Source organism: Acanthochromis polyacanthus, chromosome 6 (assembly GCF_021347895.1).
Source record: "Acanthochromis polyacanthus isolate Apoly-LR-REF ecotype Palm Island chromosome 6, KAUST_Apoly_ChrSc, whole genome shotgun sequence".
Taxonomy (NCBI): Eukaryota; Metazoa; Chordata; class Actinopteri; family Pomacentridae; genus Acanthochromis; species Acanthochromis polyacanthus.
This window is the reverse complement of record NC_067118.1, coordinates 40,676,540-40,693,504: the sequence shown is the minus strand read 5'-3', so window position 1 is coordinate 40,693,504 and position 16,965 is coordinate 40,676,540. Positions and strand designations below refer to the sequence as shown.

At 38.7% G+C, this 16,965-nt stretch overlaps 1 protein-coding gene and 1 long non-coding RNA gene across 4 annotated transcripts in view; both read left to right on the top strand.

The window, feature by feature from the left end:
* The window catches only part of LOC127534531 (uncharacterized), a 47,898-nt gene extending 37,516 nt beyond the window's left edge, over nucleotides 1–10,382 (top strand). Inside the window, exon 3 of the long non-coding RNA XR_007942685.1 lies at nucleotides 9,604–10,382. This is a non-coding gene — a long non-coding RNA (uncharacterized LOC127534531). The remainder of the gene's footprint in view (nucleotides 1–9,603) is intronic.
* Nucleotides 10,383–13,590: 3,208 nt separating this feature from the next.
* Nucleotides 13,591–16,644, top strand: wfdc2 (WAP four-disulfide core domain 2). 3 transcript variants are annotated; one of them, XM_051950202.1, is made up of 5 exons: nucleotides 13,608–13,755; nucleotides 13,916–14,059; nucleotides 14,245–14,379; nucleotides 15,213–15,347; nucleotides 16,329–16,644. In XM_051950202.1, the coding sequence occupies exons 1-5, from the start codon at nucleotides 13,674–13,676 to the stop codon at nucleotides 16,460–16,462; spliced, it is 630 nt and encodes a 209-aa protein (XP_051806162.1). In that variant the 5' UTR covers nucleotides 13,608–13,673; the 3' UTR covers nucleotides 16,463–16,644. The 3 variants fall into 3 exon arrangements, with proteins under 3 accessions (XP_022076226.2, XP_051806163.1, XP_051806162.1); XM_022220534.2 differs by lacking the exon at nucleotides 13,916–14,059 and having other exon boundaries at nucleotides 13,591–13,755; XM_051950203.1 differs by lacking the exon at nucleotides 15,213–15,347 and having other exon boundaries at nucleotides 13,596–13,755.
* The last annotated feature ends 321 nt before the right edge of the window (nucleotides 16,645–16,965 follow it).

Here is a 16,965-nt window from a genome sequence, read left to right as displayed (position 1 = left end):
ATGAAGCCCGGATTTTGCTACTTCCTGGTCGCCATTTTGGATTTTTTGGAGCCAGTGACATAAAAAGCGTCATCACACAGACTGGACCGGAGAGCTACTAGGGGCAAGACCAGTCTATGGGCGGGCCAGACTGAAGCCCTAAAGGATCTGTCAATCATTCCAGACAAGACTGTCTATCAAGTATAGCCACGCCCCCTGGCTCCTCCAACTTTAACGATTTATTTAAAATTCAGTATTGATTTATTTTAAGATCGGCCACCTGATCTCTCATTTTGACCATGAAAACTAACGGGAAAAAAATCCTGAGCTGTAGAAAATCAGTCTATCAAATTTTATTTTTTCCTGTGATGAATTGGGGTCTATGGAGCAAAAGCTTTTTGGAGCCAACCCTAGCGGACGGCGTGATATTGCAAGTTTTTGACACTTCCGGGTTGGCTTCAATTCTGGAGCCAGATGCTACGTCCATCTTTACACACTGTCTATGAGTTTACCCCAAAAAAGTGGCCTTGGGAGGTCACTGTACATGAGCTTTCGCTTGGAGGGCTAAAGATGATGATCCTGACATGATGTGTAGGTGGAGGAGCTGAAACAGAAAATGATGGAGATGATAATGAGATGGCCAGAGGACCCTGAACTTCCTCGGTCCTTCCCCAAGTTATTTAGCGGCAGAATAAATGTTTTTAATTTCCATTTAAAACACGGCTGTGTCGTCTGGCAGGTTTGTTGGCCTCGGGCTAAACATCAGCGACATGGTGAGGAAGAATGATGGCTGCTGATCACGCAGTACGCCCGGCTGCTGATGACTTTATCGGAACATATCAAGTTATGGATGATTAATTCAGATGCCAAATCGATGCTCGCTGTTGGGGCCTTCCTGACCTTACAGGCCTTCATTATTAGGCAGTGTAAAGCGACATATGTAAAAAAGCTTCCCAAAGAGTGTCATTTTCTAGCAGCTAAGAAATGTCCTTAAAATCCAGGTTGAACTATCCTTCCTTCACAGTTCTTCTTTTACTTTATTTATCCATATTTCAGCTCACTGGGCTGTGGTAAATCAGTAAGTAAGCCTGTAAGTCAATCTTTTTTCTCTCTTTTACTCAGTAACTTTTGCACACACAAAAAAAAATCTCACCTGTGTCTGTCCCAATTCCTGAGCTCATGATTATAAAAATTTATCAGTGAGCAGCCAACTGCGCAGGGCCCTGGATAAGAAACACTGATGTGGTCGATCTTCAGCTCTAAAATGATCCCGTACTGTTTTCTGTCTGCCGTCTGATGGAGGTGTAGGAGGGGAGAGAGAGTGGGGAGACAGAAAAAGGAGGGGAGGGTCCTGGAGAGAAGAAATAAGGTTGAGCTCTGATGAGGATGAATACTGAAGAGAGAAAGGAGGAGGAGAAGGGTAGGATGAAGAGGAAAATAGGGGAGTAGGGACTGAGAGGAGGGGAGAAAAAGGGGGTGGAAATAAAAAAAAAGAAGCAGCTAAGGTGGGGAGAGAGAGGCAGAGAGGGTGCTGAGAGGGGTCTAACTCTGGCATAAAAGTAAATTCAAATACATTATTCATGGATCTCTGTGTCAAAATATCATTTACGTGTGCTGTGTTGACTCATGGCTCGTAAAATGAGAAGGACATGAAAAGAAAGAAAGGAGGGAGGAAATAAACAACTCGGGCAGGCTTTCTCTATTCTTGGCCTGGAAAAATATTTTTTTCAAAAAAGGAACCCTGGCGTACTCTCCTTCAACTTATTAGGCATCAATTATTTATCGTACCCTCTGTTTATTATTCTTTATCCACGTAATAAGCAGCCGAGTTGTCAGAGAAAGTCTCAAATCCGTCTTCAAAGTTTGCAGGTTTGAAAGGCTCTGAAGGAGAAGCTGCTGGGCAGAAAGTATCCCACATAAATAATAATAAATAAATAAAAAATCACCTTGTTATTGACCTTTAAACTCACCGTGTACACAAAGGCGACAATTTCCAAATCAACTCTAATTGCCCCATCAGTGAATCTTTGAGTCTTCAATCACCTGCTTAAAATCTGGGCCAAGATAACCAGCTGTTTGGGTTCTTTTTTCCCCCCATTTCAATCTTTTGGATTTTCAGTCTAATGAGTCCTCCTTGCTACTGTACCATCATCAAACCTCACAGTCGCTCTGCTCAGTGCCCGCCGGCTTCATACGAGCACACCGACACCACAGCAGCCCCTACAGACGCTCAGCGGTACTGCCACTACCACCAGCCTCGGTCATGTTTAATTACAGTAATAGTGGTTTCCAAACCGCGGGTTGATTGCAAGATCAATTCGAGGGGTCACGAAACGATTAACAGGATAGGAAAGCAGACGGAACCTTTACACTGCACAAAATTATTATCCTTTTTTTCCCCCCAGATGCTCCTTTTTAATCCTTTGCTTTTCTTGTGAATTACTAGATAATTTTTTTACCTCTTGAGGCGTCTAAAAATAATTCAAGCACGGGACGGCAGAACACGTGCAAAATATCACTTTGTGCATGAAAAATGACATATTCAGCCAAAATGATTGCTCACAAGTTGACGCTGCTTTCTTCAGAGGGTTTAGGAGGTGAAAAAGGTAACATGTCTGCAATGATACGGTGACGTTTTGGAGAGTTGGGACACAGCAGTGTGAGGTTTGAGGCCGAAATGTCAACAATCTGCCAATAACAAGGCATGATTTTCATGTTCAGAGAGTAATTTCGAGAATAAGTAAGATTTTATGCAGTTTTGGGACGCGGAAAAATACCTGATGCAATGCAAACGTATAGATTGTAAAGGCCAAAAGCGACATAAAGCAGTGGGATGCGTGTTTGTATCTTTTTATTTTCTTTTTCGTGTGTTACGAATACACTTTGTCGGCATTCATACATTTACCTATAAGTATGTGTATGTATATGTGGATATATGTGTGTGTATCCAGTGAGGGTAAGGGGGGGGGGGGCACATATGACCTGCTCCACTTTTATTTTGATTTATAAGGCTGGTAGAGAGCATCATCACAGAATCGCTTCATCTTCTCTCCTTTATTACACCACATTTGTTTTCATTTTACTCCCAAGGCCTGGCTGAATACATTACAGATTTCCCATGGGGCCGCGGGGGCCAGCTTCTCCGCCACAGGAGACAATGGGATGACGGGGAGGGATTTCTGAGCATGCTTCATCATTAGCAGCATTAGTATTATTTTGACTTCAAAAACACTATCGCGGGGTTATCATTATTCTTGTTATTAGCGCTGCAAAGCAGGCGCATCGGTCAAGCGCATTGATTACAAAAACAACGATTGCTCAAGCCGGTTGGGGTAATTAGAGATGTTAAAAGTGTCAGGTGACAGGAGGGGTCATTTTAAAGAGCTTAATTTTGAAGAATTTCACTATTTCTAACGGGGAAAAATAACAACATCACCTCTGTCTTACACCCTAATCTGAAACTTTCTGTTTCAACAGCAGGAAAACAAACATGTTGTGCCCTCTTTAATGATGCAGCGTCTCCCTACCTTTGGTGATTTAGATGAGACAAACAGCCTCCCCCACATCTCTTCATGCTACCCAGCAGTCATTCTTTTCTTTTTCCTTTATGCCTGAGGGTAAAGTGGGACACAAAATCTGATTCAGCCTTAGGAAGATAACTAAGAGTAGAACATTACAGTGGAGATAATATGGCAATCGAGTTTAGCATAGAGAGGTCAATGGCAGGTTAATGCATAATGTAATACGTGATTCACTATTGGATCCGGTGGAGGAGGGGCCTGGAGGTCAAGGGGTGGCTCTCAGACTTGTTTGGGTCAGACTGGAAAAAAAAAAGAGCACAAGAAGGGGAATTATGCTCATTTATCATGTTTGTCATATGACTTTGGCTCCAAAGGATAGGTTTTCTTACTGAGCAGAAATTCTACACAAACTGTAATTTGCTTCCAAAAACACTATAATCATTTTTAAAAAGGGAAAATGACGGAAATGTACATCCAGGCAAAAATCATTTCCTGTTAAAGAGGGTTATATTGATGCTAAGAAAAACCCGCAGCAGCTATTAATACTCTTCAATGCTGTTACTTTTTGCTTAATGTCAGTAATATTTTCCCTTTCCGTCTTTTGCTTATGCACAGATATGAATTTGCTATTGTCCATCTCCATATTCCATCTACGACCCCATCTTTGGTGACAATAGACCGGCAAAAAAACGGCCCTAGAAAAGGTGGACGGGCTCATTTTAAGCTCTCAACATTTCTCACAACTCCAGTCATCGCCACACCTGCTGCAACTTTCACTCACAATCACAGCAAACCATCGTTTCTTCTTTTTTTTTTCTCCCCCTCCACCCGCATTCACATGTTCAACATTCACAGCCAGGAGTGAAACTGATAGCATCTACATCATTTCAAGGACATACAATAACACCCACTAGCCGAGCCTTGTTACATGAATACATAGAGGAAAGGTTTCCAGCAACACTATTCCATTATTGAATTCCCAAGGACAGGAGGAAAAGAGAAAACATTGGGGGAAATGAAAAGGGAGGAGGATGGAGCGGAAACAAGACGATTTTTCTAAGGTTTGGTGTAGCAAGAAGGCAATGTAAAATGCATTTTTCACCAACAAAAATTATAAAAACGCTATAACCTTGTTTATGCGTTTTCAGCAGATAAACACATGCAACTCCTGGCCTTGAGAGTGTCAGACATGTCAGACGGTGTATGAAAGCAAACAACAATAAGATCTCAAATCCCAAAAACCCCACAGATGAGACCCCATTGGCTACTGAGCGTGCAATAAGCGAGGCAGTCGGACATGTAAATTGCATGGTCTTTCCACTCCTGGGGGTAAAATTACTCCTCAACTGCTCACTGCACCCTGTATAATAACCCTCTGGATTCTCCTCGTTGGAGGATTTGGGGGATACCCGTCAATCAAATCAAAGCAAGACGGAATACATTTACATAGTTACACTACATTGCAACATCTAAAGACATATTTCACAACAAAGATGGGGATTCTGACCCAAGAAAGTATAAGATATAATCACACTTAATCAAGTTTTTGGACCCTATACATTCAAACAATCACTCTAAATGCTAAATCATGTCTATTGTAAGGAAGCGATTTCTGTTCAGCTGTAATTATGTTTCATTGTAAAACTCCTTTGATTGGTAGAAGAGTGAAAAAATAGATTCAGGCTGCTGAGATCTTCAACTGGAGACACCCACCAAGAGGTGTTTTGAAGGTACTGCACCTATTCTGATGTACTGTATGAAGACAACATGGTTCAGCTGAACTGACACCGTGACCACCTTGACAACAACATAAAACACATTTTAAAGACTTAATGAGTTTCTTTCTGCAATCCTTCTTATAAATCAAGCTCTATTTTTTCTTAATACAGCCCACTTATGAACAGTTTTGGTTCGTGGAAAGTAAAATATTTGAAAAAGGTACTTTTCTCCAGTAAAAGTAGTACTTTTATAAGTTTTTCAGATTCCTACATTTATTTAATTATCTAGTTACTTGATACTTTACAGGATACTTCGGTATTTTTACAAAGAAAACATATGATTATTTCTAAACTATGATGCATTACAAGTATCACTAAAAGACGATAAAGTAGTTAGACATAGTTCTTTTATATGATAATCCAGTAATATAGTATGTGATACTATTCCAGCTGGAATACTTTTTGTTCTAAAAATATTCTGACAACGTTCTACAAGGATCTATTATGTTTCCAGTGGGACTTCTTTTTTAATGTTTGTTCCTAGAATGGTGTCTTTAAAGCTAGGACAATGATCTTTAAGTTAAACACATTAGACACTAATATTCTCAAAATATTTTCTGAATGTAGCATTGGGAGCATTGTCCCTGTGTTGTCATGCAGCACTGAGTGACATTGTGTGAATTTAATCATTTTGAGAACAGCAGGTGACCTCTGGACTAAACAGAACAGCTTTATTTACTTAATATACTTCCCTGAACTCATACACAAGGTTTTCATTCTTAGTTTGTCAATTTTACCAATAACATTCCCTAAACTATACTCAGCGGACACCATAGACAACTAAAAATAATATTGTTGACAACTGCGAGTAGTATCATGGACAACCAAGAATCTTAGACAAATGAGAGTAGTATCACAGAGAAGCTAGCTAGCCTGTTAGCTACTTCCACAAAGACGATACAACTGAGAGTAGCAACATGTACAACAGAGTAGCATCGTAGACAATGGAGAATAGTAGAACAGCAGAGAGTAGTGTTGTAGATAACGGAGTATTATTGTAGACAACTGAGAGTAACTAAGAGTGTTACTAACAGTAGTATCGTGGACAGCTGAAAGTAGTATCATGGACAAGTGAGAGTAGCATCACAGACAGCTAAGTAGCATTGCAGACATCTGAAAATAGTATCTTGGGCAACAGAGAGCAATATTGTAGACAACTGAGGGTAATATTATAGATAACTGACAGTAGTATCAGTAGTTGTACTGTGGAAATCTAAGAGTCGTATTGTAGATAACAGAGGTATGTTCATGGACAACTGAGCATAGTATCATAGACAAATGAGAGTCACAGACCACAAAGTAGTATTGCAGACTTCTGAGAATAGTATCGTTAACAACTGAGAGTAGTATTGTAGACAACTGAGTGTAATATCGCAAGTAGTATCATGGACAACAGAGTGTAGTACCATAGACAACTGAGTAGTATCATGGACAACTGACAGCAGTATCGTAGACAACAGTAGTGGCTCAGTTTCTAAATAAAGTAATAAAATACAAAGCAAGTAAACACATTTGCCAAGCCAGAGAGTTCACAAAATCAATTCAAATTCAAAGTGCATAAATTCAGCAGCATGTAGAATAAACAAAATACATTCCTCATATAAACTCTCTCACATGAGTCCAAAATATACATTTTAAATCAAGTCAACTAGCTTAGGCAGGATCTCTCTCTCTTCTACACACGGCAAACACTAAGCGAAATAAAAACATTTTCACTAAATGTCCATTACACATCACAGTAAGATCAGCATGGTGAACAAATCAAACATCAAACTTGTTTCAACAAGCGACGAAAATGGTCAAAAACGCAAATTCATCATCAGTTAATCTCATCTGCTGACACCGGTATCAATTTCTGTGCTTTGCCAACATTTAGACGGACATTTTCCTTTTAAGGTAAAATACACACCTGCGTCATCTCGATGTTTCGCGGTTATTTTTTATCAACCATAACGTGTCTCAAGTCTCGCGTGAACATTATAATCTCGCGGGATCTGAACCCACACTGCTCTTAAAGTGACAGTGTTACTTATCAAAACTAACCCTTGTTCATTCGGTTCATTCTCTTATTTACCCCTATACGTAAATTATTGGAAATGACCAATATCTTAAAAACGTTCTTAAACATTAAATTATTTTTTTTTCTTTAAAACATTGATAGAACGTGTCGGTAATGTTCGTCAGTGTTGTGGAAACTCATCACTGACAGTGGTCACATGGCCTCACAATAAATACTTCTGCTTTTTTTATGTTAAGAATATTCATGCACTTTTGCTTATGTAAGATTTTAAATACTGATTTTTACCAGCCTTTGTGATACCACTTTGTCTACCTTTGTAAAAGATCAGAAAAAAAGAAAAAATTCCACCGCTGGATTCTTTTGTTTTAATCCCAACGCAGAAAAGATGGATGCTTGTGGCAGAAAGAGATTTAAAAACTAATTTAAGAAATTCAGTAGCATCTTTTTTGAAATATCTAGCGCTTTTCTGTAAAAACACAGATTTCCCTGTGAAAAAAATAATAATTTACAGGGGAAACAAATGCTTAAACGCTTTACCCATCAGTGTAATACTGCCATATTGTGTTTTCTGCTGCTGCACGGTGACACAGCAGAGTAGATTGCATGTGTTGGTACCACTTTATCAGCATCAGGGGACTGAATCAGATAGTCAGACAGTCCAGTATCACCGCGGCAGAGCGAGCTCAGCCAGACTCATCTGAAATCTAATACACGCACAGCTGCGTGCTGCCTCATGCAGAAACAAAATGTAATTGTGCAGACTATCTCATTAATTTGTCTGGACCCCTGCTATTATGGCTTATGGATGCAATGATGGTTTTTATGCTCATAAAGGCAGAAGTCAGATTTCATCTGCAACAGAAAAAAAAGGAAGAAAGGAGTGAGGAGCAACAATTCATCCTGTTAGCGTTCAGTATGAGAGCAGTGTTGACTGAAAATACTGGAAATGTACAGGAGTGCAGACAGTAGCTCACTTTCTGATAGTCAGCAAGTATTTAATTAGTTATTCTATAAAATATTGCTTCATATTTTATTAATGAAACTTCAGAGTGCACTCAGGCATACTGTAAATCCCAAGGTTTCAGAAATTCTGATAATAGAAATGATAAAGTGATCATAAAAGGTAACATCTAATATACTCAGTGCATAATATTATTGATAATACACCACAAAAATGTATGTTTTGTTCCAACTAACACTTAAATGAAGCTGCAGTGGAAGAAAATATTACTGTGGTAAAACAAGGGAATAAGAAAAAATATTTAAATGATACTATAAGTATTAAATTTAGTGGGAAAATGGTTTTAACCTTCTTGATGACTCCTGTCCTATTGTGAGTTAAAATTACAGCTTAATTTAGCAGATGCTTTTATCCAAAGGTAGGTGGGGCAACACAGAGGACCTTACCTAAGGATCCTAACTGGACAGCTGACCGGGATTTGAACCATTGTCCCAAAGTCAGGGGTGGTAGTCACTGAGCTGCAGTTTTTTGTTCAACTGCAGAATGAATTTTGGACCAATTAGACACATATAAAGTACCTAAAGCTAACTAACTGCTGTATCAGACTGCACCAGTTTTACCTGATAAACCGGCATTTAAATGTGAACTTTGGGGGTTACGTGAAGTCAAACTATGGTAGTTTCCTCCTCTGAATTTCCAGGAAAGTGATGCCTCAGTCAGAGGGATGAGAGAGATGCAACAGAGGCCTTCAGGGAAACATAACAGAAAGCTAAGACCAGGAGGAAAACCTCACTGGGGTGAAAACTAAAGATGAATACTAAGACATGGAGCAAATAAATGATAGTAAGAGGAAGCAGCTATGGGTTAATGACATGTATGAAGATTGTAGAGGAAATCTAATCTCTTTGGTATTTATTCAAAGATTTGCAAACACCAGTATCTCTCCTTTGTTATTTAGAAGTCCAGAAGAGGAGGTCTGTCCCATAACTCCCCTGCATATTCAGCCATAAGCGTCTGATCTTATCTGGTTTCACAAACAGTTTCAGCTCACTCTGTACTCCTTCCCAGAAAAACCTGTCCTCTGAAAGCCGAGACAAATCTGCAGGTAGAAGACCGATGATATTGTCTCACCTAAAATTGAGTAAATGCACATAATAATGATATTCTACAGATGATGGTGAACTGAAAAACCTGATTTTTTGACACTTATTGTGAGGAGATCTACTGTTTCTGTATCTTTCTCTCTTCAGAAGGGAAGGTTCTCTGCAAAATAAGAAAAAGTTGGATCAAAAGTGATTGTTTTCATCCTATAATGTAGCGTTTCCCATTTCTGCTCTCTTCCAGGACAGAAACACTGAACAATTGAATGAAACTGATGTAAATCATATGCTTTGGCCTTTGAACACACATGGGAGACTTTGATCATCATGCTGGACATCTCTCTTCACCGCTTTCATCAAAACACCAAATGAAGAAATGTTGTTTTTTTTTGAAGAACTGTGCTCCATTTTTCCCCAAACACTTACTAAGGTGCTTTATGCTGTTTTCCCCTTTAATTTCTCACCTGTCTGTATCGATAAAGTCAAAGTAATGACTACCACTGAGGTAAACAACGGGAACGACTGTTGAATTGAACCCAATAACAACAACACTAAAAGGCTTTCACCTTAGATTTATGAAGAAGATGTAAAAGGTTAATGAAACTTTGTAGTTCACTGTGATTCTGTTTTATATCGGTGTAATCATTAGCGTCCCTTCAGCGTGGTAAACGTATTGTGTCTTCACTTACAAAGCGCTCCAGTTGTATGGCACATTTACCCAAATGATAAGTGTCTGCATATCTCGGCTCTTTAAACACTCATCTGACAGAGAATATCTAGACATTAAAGCCTCCGTTTCAGCTGCTTGTCCTATTCATGATGCAAAGAACACCACAGTTATTTTATATGGTTGTTTTTAAGGTGACAAACATGCATGCTTTATAATGCACTGGTCAGTTTTTAGGTCAAGTTAATTGTTCAGACAGTCACGCAAATGTTTGTATATTTAAAGGAAAGATGTAATTTGAACATGTAAACATACAATTTCAGAGAACTGTTGGTCAGGTTACAGGATGATATACACTAAATGGATTTTTAAAAATGTTTTCCAATAAAAATGAATACAATTTACAATCTAAAAAAAATGTTTAAAGTTTTTTTCTTGATTTCTTTCTTCTACTTTTAGCCAAGAATCTGTTTCAGTAGAGCTCACTTACCCACGGCTTTTGTGTTTTATTTGAATATCAGTCCTAGTCTGATTTATAAAACATTCTGCTTCTAAAATCATAGTGAAAATGGATTTTTGTTGGCTCTTAACAGCATTATGAGACCAATATAAAGTCTATGAACACCCTTCACTAATATGCCAAAAAAATAAGAAATGAAAAGGAAAGAAAAAGAAAAAAAAGAGGAATTTTGAAACTGCTTTTATAAAATGTTAAGATTTCTGTTCTGGAAATGCATGTAAAAATACCTCATTTGCAAAATTAAACAGTTTCAGAAAACTTGTTATAAAGAGATGCTATGTTTGACAAAAAATCCTCTTTTATGTCATCAAATGAAGAGGTTGATAATTGTTACGACCCAACCTCTGGGGGCTGGCTGGATGTAACAAAATAACCAGATGTAATTGGTTTAGGTAAGGGATTTATTGCTTAGTAGTAAAAGGGAACGAAAAAGGTGACAACGAAACACAAGACTGGTGGGTGTTGCTAAAACAAAGAACAGAATAAAACATAACGGCTAACAGAGTTTACAACTAAGCTAAACACAAAGAAAACAACTAAACTCCCTAGCCAAACAGAACTACAGAAGCAACACCCGCCACCAGAAACAGAAACTAATACAAAAGGTGTACAAACAAACTAAATAAAACTGGTGCCTCTGGAACGATGTACATAATGAGCATAGTTTACAACAGCTCAACATACATAGTGGTTTCTACACAGAGTTGGCAGACTACGAAGTGGAGCCTCAGTCTCCACACTAAACTAAAGCCAACAGAAGGTTGGAGTTGTCTGGAGCACCCACCACAAGTGCTTCCAGACCGAATGACCACACAGGACCACACAAAACAAAGAGAGCACCAGGGTGGACTGGTCTAAACACCAGCCACCAAGCCTAATGGCGTGGTGGGGCTTTATAGTCCACAGGTGTGGTGCTTTGCTGCCTCCGATTGGTCCAGGGAGGAGGAGCTGGAGGGTGGTCCAATCAAGATGGCCGGAGGGCGGGGAGAACCAGACGAAAGTGCAGGTTGTCATCAGCTTGGTCGTCAGCTGAAACGGCTGGCAGCTGGGGCTTCAAAAGGCTCTACAACAAGCCACAGCTGAACCTACACACAAATCTCCCCCAAACAAAAGGCCCAACAAAACACCCCCTCAAAACGGACGGCACATCAATACTGGTGGCCGTAACAATAATTCACCTGTATTGTCTCCTATAGAAGTTGGTTTGTCCTGGTAAAATACACCATCTTGGTTCTGAATAACTTAATTGTCAGATCATAGTACTAAAGCACCTCTCACATAACTCATGACATGCAACTCCTGTTTAAATCAATAGATGGCAGCACAGGGACACTGAGAACATGATGTGGAGAATTGTTTGAAGGGACACAATTTAATGCGTCACCTAATGTTCTTACGTTTTTATTTATTTGCTATATGCTATGAATTGAAAGTATTCGTTAAGATTTAATTTCAAGGGACATTTTGCATAAAAGTGACCATCTAAGCCAAATAAAAATGGAGCAAAAGAGAAAGAAAAACAGTGTAAAAGTGCAATGCATGCAACCGAGTATCAGCATAAAGTGCTAATTTAAAATAAAAATAAATAGCAGCAATAAAGCTCAATGCATAAACATGATCAATAACAGCTTTAACTAATAAATACTTCATATTATCCTCCTCTTCTTGCACATTTTCAAAATTGTAGCTCAATTATTAATGAGTCATTCAATAACTGAGGGACTTTTGAAGTCCATGGGACATAGCTTCCATACATTTTTATAAAAAGTAAAATAAACAATGTTTTTATGTTCATCATGATCATGTCTTTACAGACTCCAGAATTATTTATTGTGGAAACAATCACTTATTGATAAAAATTACTGGATATCATTAAAATGTCAACTAAATAATTGTCCCAGTTTAATAACAACCACCTTATAATTATCCATCCATTCTCTATACACCGCTTTATCCTCACTAGGGTCATGGGGGGTGCTGGAGTCTATCCCAGCTGACTCGGAACACCCTGGACAGGTCACCAGTCTGTCACAGGGCTACATATACAGACAAACAATCACACTCACATTCACACCTACGGACAATTTAGAATAACCAATTAACCTCAGCATGTTTTTGGACTGTGGGAGGAAGCCGGAGTACCCGGAGAAAACCAACGCATGCACAGGGAGAACATGCAAACTCCATGCAGAAAGATCCCAGGCCAGGATAAGAACCGGGGATCTTCTTGCTGAAAGGTGAAAGTGCTAACCACTTACCCCACTGTGCCACTGTGCAGCCCCATGATCATAATGAACATAAAAAAAAAACATTTTTTTAAACTTTTAGTAAAAATGTATGCAAGATTTATCACTACGCCACTGTGGCGCCCTACCTTCTAATGAGCTAAACAATAATAATATGAACTGATTCAAAAATAGTTTGGATTGAGTTCTTCTTATTAAGTTGGGATAATCATCATAATATTTCTTTTTTGGCAATATATCACATTTTATATTGAAAATAACAAATTGTATCTGTGTTGGAGAAATCACTTTCCACCAAGTTCCCATTACAAAAACTCCTCTCCAGGAAGTGTGTTAATTCCAGATCACATGACCTGCTCCACATGATGTCATTTCCTCCTGAAGAAAAGACTGGAAGACTCCACGGCTTTCTGACTTATTTAATATAAAGTAGTCAACAGGTTTACTACAATACTTTAGAAATAACTTAAATTTCAGTTTTACTCAATTGTATATATAATATTTAGAAGAATCTTTCTCTAAAATGCCATGTGGTGTTTGGTTAGAGTCGATTTTAGGCCTGAAAACAGCAAAAACGTCAATTATGTGACAAAAAGTTCCATAATTATATATTGACCCTAATAATTAAAAGCAAAATGTTTATCACAATTTGAACAACTTTCAAAAAAATACACCAAGTAATTAAAAAAAGCCAGATCTTTCACATGTAATTCCAAAAGTTACTCAATTACAGCTTCTTTTGGGATAAGTGTGTGCTGTCCTGTAACTCTGCAGGCACAGGGACCCAGCGTCCAGCGTCCTGTGACTGCTGCTCAGCCTACAGGTTATATTCTGTTAGATTTGTCCAAACAGGAGCACATTCTTCTGAGCAGGAGGTCAACATGGACAAACTCTGGTCCACAGTTTGTGTACTGATTTTTGCGTTTGGTGCAGTGGTGCACTTTGACTCTGGTTTTGCTGCAGGTAAGTTCATTTTGATGCATTTCACGTATAATCTACTAGTTTTCTTCTCAAATGTCTCATTAGACAACTTTGCTGGCAACCAGACGCTGTCACTAATGTCACCCCGGTTACCACAGCTGATCTGTCTCCCTGTTTCTGCTCCACTGCCTCTTTCTCTCAGTGAGTCTCCCAAAACCAGGCCACTGCCCATGTCGCCTTAATGTTGTCCCATCACATATCGGGTGCGAGTGTGATGAAGAATGTCCTGCAGACCACAAATGCTGTGTCTTTGACTGTGGAGCTGTCTGTGTCCCTCCTGCTTTCAGTACAAGCCACAAAGTTTAGCTTTTCTCTCAAGTAGGGCCGCTGTTAAAATCTTAAATCTCCTCAGTGAAATGGAAATCAGCCCTGGATGCTCTATCAAAGGGCTTCTTCCAGCATGAAGCAGCACTGTGGAGACTCTCTGTTTCAAAACTCTTAGTGTAAGTTGATTTATTTCTTCCCCTTCAGCAAAGCCAGGAGTGTGTCCTCGGATCTTGGGTGCCGGAGCTTGCGCTGAATTCTGCTACAATGACAGCGACTGCCCCAAAGATGAGAAGTGCTGCTCCAATGGATGTGGGCATGACTGCATGGCGCCGTACAGAGGTGAGATACAGAGCAAAAACCTCGCTCATACACCTAATGTAGCGCAGGGGGGGGGTCAAACCTGCAGCACACGGGCCAAAGCCGGCCCGCCAGATGGTCCAATCCGGCCTGAGGGACGGCTTTGTAAAGTGTAGAAATTACAGAGAAGACATTAACTGCAGATTGTAAATTTATAAAATGGTGAATTTAAAATAATTTCTAGACCATGACAAGTTGTTTGGATCATAAAGTAAAATGCTAGATTGTTCTTTGTCTCACCTTAGTAACATTTTGTCTTTTTTTGTTTACCTTTTGTTGTTTTGGCTTTCCTTGTTGTCTCGCTCGTGTTTTGTGTATTATTTTCGTCATTTTGTGTTTTGCTTTGTCTTTTTGTAATGTTTTTTTTGTTTTTTGAGTCTTGTTGTTTTGGGTTTCCTTATTGTCTCGCTTGTGTTTGTCACTTTGTCTTTAGCTACGTCGTTTGTTTTTTTTTTGGTTCGTTTGTGTCATTGGTGTAATTTTTTGTCCAATTTTTGTTGTTTTGTACTTTTGTAAAAAATTTTGTCTCTTTGTGTTGTTTCATGTCATTTGTCTAATTTTTTGTCATTTTTGTTTCTTGCTTTTGAGGTTTCATGTCTCATTTTATGTCACATTTTTGTTACATAAAAATTTTTATTTGTAAAATGTAATATTGTCTTTTTTGTCTGACTTTTCTTATTTTGATCACAAAGTTAAATAAAGCATTTCGTGAACTGACTGTGTTTTTGTCTTTGCTCTGCCAGTGAAGAAAGGCACTGTGGAGACTCTCTGTTTCAAAACCCTTAGTGTAAATTGATTTTTTTCTTCCCCTTCAGCAAAGCCAGGAGTGTGTCCTTGGGTCTGGGGTGCCGGAGCTTGCGCTGAATTCTGCTACAATGACAGTGACTGCTCCAAAGATGAGAAGTGCTGCTCCAATGGATGTGGGCATGACTGCATGGCGCCGTACATAGGTGAGATACAGAGCAAAAACCTCGCTCATACACCTAATGTAGCGCAGGGGGGTCAAACATGCAGCACACGGGCCAAAACCGGACCACCAGAGGGTCCAATCCAGCATGTGGGACGGCTTTATAAAGTGTAGAAATTACAGAGAAGACATTAACTGCAGATTGTAAATTCATAATAGACCATGACAAGTTGTTTTGATCATAAAGTAAAATGCTAGATTGTTCATTATTCTTTTTTAATTGTCTCACTTTCGTAATATTTTGTCTTTTTTGTTTACCTTTTGTTGTTTTGGCTTTCCTTGTTGTCTCGCTTGTGTTTGGGTATTATTTTTGTCATTTTGTGGGGGGGTTGTAATTTTTTTGTTTTGTGTTTTTGAGTCTTGCTTTTTTGCTGTTTTGGGTTTAGCTAGGTTGTTTTGTTTTTTGCATCATTGGTGTAATTTTATGTCTTGTTTTTGTCCATTATTTTGTTGTTTTGTACCTTTTTTTATCAATTTTTTTGTGTTGTTTCATGTCGTTTGTCTCATTTTTTTTGTGATTTTGTTTCTCGGTTTTGGTGTTTTGTGTCTCATTTTTGTAATATTTTTTCTTGTTTTGTCTGACTTTTGTCTCATGTTTTTCTAGTTGTGTGTTACCTTTTTGTCTTGCTTGTACTTTTGTCTTATTTTTGTCAATTTGTGTTTTGCTGTATTTTTGTGGGTTTTTTTGTCATTTTTTTTGTCTCGTTTGTATCATCGGTATAATTTTTTTGTCCAATTTTTTGTTGTTTTGTACTTTTATCAAATATTTTGTCTTTTTGTGTTTTTTTTATACCGTTCGTCTAATTTTTTGTCATTTTTGTTTCTTGCTTTTGGTGTCTTATTTTTTGTAATATTTGTAAAATGTAATATTTTGTTGCTTATTTTTGTCTGACTTGTTGTTTTGATCACCAAGTTAAATACAGAATTTCGTGAACTGATTGCGTTTTTGTCTTTGCTCTGCCAGTGAAGAAAGGTCGCTGCCCTCTGCCCCCGCCCACCCAGATGTGTGCAGAGCACTGCTATCATGATGGTCATTGTCCAGGAGCGCAGAAGTGCTGCAGGACGACCTGTGGTCACGCCTGCAGTGAGCCGTGTTGATCGGACCGCCAGCCGAGCTACATCCCAGTGTGCGCTTGTTTGGATTCTTGGATACAAATGTTGCATAAACTGCCCATTTGTAACAGTTTGATCAGCTGCATAGTAGCACAGTTAAGTAGCAATATTTCTGTAAGAGTTGTAGTCGTGTAGGTTTCTGGAGAATAAAGAATAAACATATCTTATATGTGTGCCTAGAAATGTGTTAATTAACCCCCTTGCTGGTTTTGAATTTCACAGGCTTTTTTTTTTTTTAAGTAGTTTTTTTTAGGTGAGAGCTGGGCTACAAGAACAAATGATGAAATGTAGCAAGAAATGTTAATTGCTTCGTGGTTTAAACACGATTATTTAAAGAGACAAGCGGGAAGTTGTGGCGCTTCGGGGTTTCAGCAGCCCAACATCTAACAGCTCAAACAGGCAGATTCGTTTTTTTTGTCACTAATGAAGTGGAACCATCAGTATATACTCTAAACATATGTGCTAAATAAAGTGAGGCCTACATAATT

What these genes read in the sequence shown, in the direction of transcription:
- wfdc2 (XM_051950202.1), top strand. Translation starts at nt 13,674, where the DNA reads ATGGACAAACTCTGGTCCACAGTTTGTGTACTGATTTTTGCGTTTGGT. An exon ending in CTGTGTCCCTCCTGCTTTCA is followed by an intron (nt 14,060 to 14,244) that starts GTACAAGCCACA and finishes CTTCCCCTTCAG; the next exon opens with CAAAGCCAGGAGTGTGTCCT. An exon ending in CTGCATGGCGCCGTACAGAG is followed by an intron (nt 14,380 to 15,212) that starts GTGAGATACAGA and finishes CTTCCCCTTCAG; the next exon opens with CAAAGCCAGGAGTGTGTCCT.